The sequence below is a fragment of the Balaenoptera physalus genome, assembly GCF_965194825.1.
Source record: "Balaenoptera physalus genome assembly, chromosome: 6".
Classification (NCBI taxonomy): Eukaryota; Metazoa; Chordata; class Mammalia; order Artiodactyla; family Balaenopteridae; genus Balaenoptera; species Balaenoptera physalus.
In genome coordinates this window covers 131,991,924-131,997,923 of record NC_138885.1, presented here as the reverse complement: position 1 = coordinate 131,997,923, position 6,000 = coordinate 131,991,924, and the positions used below count along the sequence as shown (strand labels likewise).

At 53.8% G+C, this 6,000-nt stretch overlaps 1 protein-coding gene across 1 annotated transcript in view; it reads right to left on the bottom strand.

The window, feature by feature from the left end:
* Nucleotides 1-3,456: 3,456 nt before the first annotated feature.
* Nucleotides 3,457-6,000, bottom strand: part of INPP5D (inositol polyphosphate-5-phosphatase D) — a 129,728-nt gene continuing 127,184 nt past the window's right edge. Inside the window, exon 27 of the mRNA XM_082465999.1 lies at nucleotides 3,457-4,780. Coding sequence (XP_082322125.1) covers nucleotides 4,778-4,780 — 3 coding nt within the window. The 3' untranslated portion in view covers nucleotides 3,457-4,777. The remainder of the gene's footprint in view (nucleotides 4,781-6,000) is intronic.

The following is a 6,000-nucleotide window of genomic DNA, read 5'->3' as shown; positions in this document are numbered from 1 at the left end:
CATTTAGACAGTCCGGTTCCAGAGTCTGAGCTCTCAGCTACTACCTACACTGAATGCTCTTTTAAAATAACTGAAGTGAGACAAACCATTTCTGGGGATAGGCTCAAAATTAGGTATGAATATTCAATTTACATCCCGTGCACTAAAACCCAATTCCACGTAATGCAGAGGATGGCCTCTCCCAGCTGCCCCTCTGCCCAGCCCCCCTCCTTCCCAGGGGCCCTGCCAGAGCTGCAGGTCAGTGTGTCGCTGTCTGTCACTCCTCCTGGCATCCGGTGATCCCTCCTCCACCTGCTCTGCAGACCAGGGCTGGGGTGAGGCAAGCAAGGCCCTGGGACGCTAAGTTTCAGGTGGAGCGAGGCCAGGTGGGCACCTGAGAGTGAGTGCCTCTCACCTCTTGCGCTGGGTCCCTCACTTGCCTCACCCCACTCTTGACCTTCCTAAACACGTGAACAGCTGCGTGTCACTGTCTGCTCGCGTCTCTGCAGGGTAAAGCATGGGCTGTGAGTCATCTACTTGGTTAGGGAAGTAGGAAGAAGCCGATGGAGGGAGAAGCAGATGTGCCGGAGCCGAGTCTCACCGGGTCAGACCAGCCCAGGAGTGCGTGGGTCACGGAGCTGCTGTGTGGTGACTGGGACGACTGCCAGCTCATCCCAGTGGCCAGGAGCACCGGCCAGCCCTGCTGTGGAGTACGGCCGGGTGCCAGCTCAGGGGCTCCCTACATGTCCCCAGGTCCAGGTTCTCGGAGTAGCTCCGTCTGTGTAGCTAAAGAGACCCAACTGGTCCCCTTGGCCTCAACTTGCCCATCTGGTCTCAACTAGTGCCCCCTAGCCTCAACTAGTCTCCCTGGCCTCAACTAGCCCATCTGGCCTCAAGGTCTCTTGTCTTCAAGGCTTGCCCAGGCTCGCCCTGCCCCTCGGGTCCCGGCCTTCTTTGCCCACACGGGGGAGGCCTTTACTGACCTCCTTCTAGGACATCCCTGCCGTCCATGAAGGCTCAGCTCAGCCGCCTCCCTCACTGCGGCCTGGACCTTTTCCTCCTGCTCTGTGTGGAGAATCCCCACGGGGCCCTCCCACACAGTCTTGTCTCCCAGGAAGAGGGAGGGAGGTTCAATGAACGCCTATGACGGGCCAGGCACAGACCCGAGCCCACCGAATCCGTACAACCACACCATGCCGAAGGCTCCCTTCTCCCCATTCTATAGATGAGGATACTGAGGCTCAGAAAAGCTAAGTGCCTGGTACAAACTCATATTTTTAGGAAATGAAAGACAAGATATTTAAACCCCATTCCTTCTGATGCCACAGCCCAAGATACACCAGCCCTCCTCGCCATGGTCCCCCTTGATAAATGTGCTGATCCCAAAGCCCAGCACACGCCATCAGCATGGGGTTGAGGGAAGACCACGAGCTGTATACACTGGTGTAAAATCACTTCCAGTCCAGCCCAGCGGTTGGGTGCTGGGATCTGAGCGAGAAGAGCTGACCAGTGCAGACCACAAAGAAGACTGTCCCTGCCCCGACTCTACCTGCCGGCATTGTTCCCTGCACAGTGCAGGTTTCCTAAAAAGGAACCTGGTGGGGTGGGGGGTAGGGTGGGGTGGTGATGTGTCTGTGGGGCTGAGACCAGACATTTGCATGATAAAGGGTTTCTTTCTGCTAGAGTGAAGGCTTCGAGCTGGGCTTGCTGCCTTGCAGAAAGCTTCGAGGCCTTCAGATTGCTGGATCTCCATGGAAATTAGTTTGCCAGAGAAAGAAACTATTTTAAGGACGTGCGAAGAGAGAGACCCTGTAGGCTGGGGTAGGGAAGGTAGCTGTGGGAGAGAGCTTTTCTGAATGACTCACTAATTTCCCTCCTGTCGGGTGGAAAAAATGGCATGGAAAAAGAATCACAGCCCAGGAAGGAGGAGCGGCACAGCTGCCCCTGACCCTGGTCCCTGGGCAGACAGCTTGGAGCTGCAGCAGCTGCGCTGGCGGTGCGGATGCTGAATGCGGGCTGCTATTAGGGAAAGGCCATCAGGACAACAACGCCTTTCTGTTGCCAAAAAACCTGCTGTTTTCAACCAGCTTTCATGTCATGCAAAGAAGGAAAAATCTGCTTCTTAAAAAAAAAGTGACTCCAGCAGCTTCTGTAACCTCAGGGAACACGGAATTCACTGTCGGGGTAGGGGACACTTTTGTGAGCAATCTTATTAATCCAACTCCTTGGTTAGGGAGCTTGGTGAAGAAAGGCGGAAACAAAATAGATGTAAATTACTTAGATGATAAAGAGGTGGGGATTTCTGGGTTCCCCTCTCATCCTGCTGTTGGAAGGGGAATTGGGTGTTTGGGAGGCCCAGGATTGGGAGCAAAGCAGCCATGGCGGAAAATCTGGCCCCAAGAGATGGTGGCGGACCAGAGCCCGGGGAGAAACGTGGTCAGGGACCTCGAAGGGTGGGTGTAGGGCTGAGCAGTTGAAAGGACAAGGATGAAGAAGTCTTAAATTTCACAATTTCCAGTTTCCAGTTCCAGGCATCACAGTGGGCCCCATTGTCCATCTCCTTACAGTCAAAGCCTGCTTGGTGCTGACACAGCTGGCGTTGGAGCCTGGGGGAGAGGCGAGGGGGGCACTGTACCTGCTCAGGCCGCCAGAACTCAGGGCACTGCTGCTCCTGGACTCGCTTCTCCTGGGACCCCTCAGAAATGGTGAGGAGGGCCTGGATGCCCATTCCAGGTAGGGGTGGGAGTTGCAGGCCCCTCATAGCACGCCAGCACCCCCTGGCAGCGGTGGATTCCCCACGTGCCATGGCCATCCGTGGCCCGGTCCTCAGCTGTGGGGTGGCGGGTGTAGGAAGGGCTGGCCTAAAGGATGTCTGGGTAATCTCCAGCTGCCCCTCCGCCTTGGCCCTTGGCCTAGGGGGTCAGAAGGTGGGTGTCTGGGGACTCAGGTCAAGTTCTATGTAGGGACCAGGAAGTGAGCCTTCAGGGTGAGGGTATCCCACCTGAGCGAATGAGGAGCCTTGGTTGCGCTGGGATTTCAGCCCCGCCCCTGCCGGTCTCCACGTGCTGTCATTGAAGGGCAGTGAATGGTTTGCTCCGTGGCTGCCAAGAACACCACTGTCTCAGGCTCTGCCTGGAGTCCAGGCCTGGTACCTGTGAACAGGAGCAGAGGCCGAGTAGCCTGAGGTGGCGGGGACAGCAGCCCAGACCAAGGCAGCCTGGAGGGAGGGCCAGGCAGCACCCACACTGGCCCTCTGGGCTGGGTGCTGCTCTCTGACCCATGCGCAGTGCAAGCTGCCCGTGAACGTGGGGGTCTGGAGGCCCACAAGCTGGCGATTGTGTACATGTGTTTACTGTCTCTGGAGCTCAGCAATGAACACGTACAAAAGCCAGGAGGAACTTTGGCTGCAGGACAGCAGGCAGTGGTGGCAATGGGACGATGCTGACGGAAGTTTGGTGGCTGCAGGGTGTGTCTCTACCGTGAAACTCGATATCCTCCCCTCCCTGGGCTGCCGCTCTGCAGCCCTGACAGCCTAGAAGCATGTCTGTGGCTGAATGTCAGGAAAAAATGCCACGCAGGTGGGAGGTGAGAAAGGCACAATTTATTGGTCACGCAGACTGACGCACATGGGGATGTGGGGTGCGTACCCATCCTCCTGAACTCACACACACTTCTGGATTTGGTTTCCTACATTAATTTCATTATGTCAAAAAGCAACACAAGAACAAACATCACCAATCCATTCTCCTAGTAACCAAGGAAGCAGGGCCAAAAGCCACAGAGTTCGGAAAGAAAAAGCTGCACTGCTTTGAGAGCCGGGAACCAAGAGGCCCGCCCTCGCTGGCAGCCAGGTAGGAAAGCTGGCTTTCTGCAGCAACTAACAAACAGCACAGACTCTTCTATTAGCACGATGAGATAAGGCTCGGGGTGTGGCTCATTCCATGGCCTGGCAGTGCCTGCCCACCTGCAGGAGGGCATGGGGGACCTGGCACGAGCCTGGGCATTGCCAGTCCAGGCTGAAGCCAGATCTCTTCACCGGAGAGTAGGAGCTGATATTCTTTCTTCTTCTTCCAACTAAAAAACTCGGATGACCCAGAGATCCCTGTTCTCCACACCGGCTCTGCCGGACCCCGGCAGCTTTAGCTAAAGCAGTTTGCATCACTGAAGCTAGACAAGGCCAGGTTCACTGTACCCTAAATTAACCACTCATTCCTCAGAGCTCCCTAAAGACCAAGCGCTGTCTCACGACAGGAGGGCACTAGCCTTAATTTTTAATGCTTTGTCCAAACCACTCAGGACATACTGTTTTGAACCGAGGGGTCTGGGAATGTGGTTTTAGTTGGCTAAAGACTCAACTCATAATGTTCATAAAGCACTTAGCACAGTACCTGGCAGGTGCTGAGTGCTCCCTACATGTAGCCATTATTATTATTAATATTATTATTATTATTATTATTTATATCTCTACCCGCAAATCAGCGCTTTAGTTCCTTTCTTCAAAATGGCAGCCGGAACAAGGCTCTTGGGTCCCAAGTACCAAGATCAAGCTGGGGGCCCAGGTGTGCGGGTTGTTTGGTGCCCATCAGGTGGGTTTTTCCTTCCAACTTCAGTGCTGGGTGTCAAGTTTCACAGCCAGTGCACCTTGCTGACCACACAGAAGCTAGACCCTCTCCTGAAAAAGACGAAGCCCTGCGTAGGAAGCTGAGTAGGAGGAGCGAACAGGGGTCCTGGGAGAGGGTCCCAGCAGCTTCGTGCTGCTCCTTTGGGCTCCCATCTCGCTGGCAGCTCACCAGGGGCTTCACTGTGGGACAAAAACAGAAGACTGTCAGCTCTGAATTCTCACCAGGCCAGATTTAACTAAAGGTCCCCATGTCCTTGCATGCCCTGGGCTAGAGCAGGCTTAGTGCTAACCTAGTGCTGAAGGGGGCCAGCACGCTGTTCTAAGTACTTACACGCATTCTAATATACGTGCATATATATTATATGCATATGGAGTAATATATAATACATATGAAATAATATGCAATGGATGCTACATACCTTTTCCATATAAGTTGTAACATATAGTAATGATATATAATAAAATGTAATCCTCCCTATAAACCTGTGAGGCAGGGTCCACTGATTGCCCCCCTTTTTTTTTTTAATTTTATTTATTTATTTATTTTTGGCTGTGTTGGGTCGTCATTTCTGTGCGAGGGCTTTCTCTAGTTGTGGCAAGTGGGGGCCACTCCTCATCGCAGTGCACGGGCCTCTCACTGTCGCGGCCTCTCTTGTTGTGGAGCACAGGCTCCTGACGCGCAGGCTCAGTAATTGTGGCTCACGGGCCCAGCCGCTCCGTGGCATGTGGGATCTTCCCAGACCAGGGCTCGAACCCGTATCCGCTGCATTGGCAGGCAGACTCTCAACCACTGCGCCACCAGGGAAGCCCGATTGCCCCCTTTTTTGACAGATGAGTAAACTGAGGCTCAAGGCACAGAGCCAGAAAGTGGCACAGCTGGGATTCAAACCCAAGACAGTGTGGCTCCAGAATCTGTTCTTAACCACTATTAGTTTTGCTCAAAAAGAAATCTTATTCTATGGGAAGGAAGGGGACATTGAGTCTGAAGTCCCTAAAATACTGGAAAAATTTTAAGTACTAATACTAATGATGATAACATAATATAAATGATCTGGGCTCTCTTGTATCTATGAAGCCTTATTCCTATGGGCCTGACATAGAGGACTCAGAGTTTCCCCCCAGCCCCTCCTTTAACCTTTCAATGTAGGAGCAGGGACTTTGGGTACAGGCTAGGTTCAAATTCTGTCTCTACCCCCTTTCTCATTCTCAGTTCCCAGAACACCGTTTCTCGGAACCCACTCCTGGGCCGGGTCATTGTATCACGCACATGCACACGCACACTCACGCACATGGATGAGCGCCCACGTGCACCCGAGCACACTCCTAGGCATGGTGGGCTGTATCACACACGTGCACACGCATGCACTACCCGTGCGTGGGCACCTGAGCGCACTCCTGGC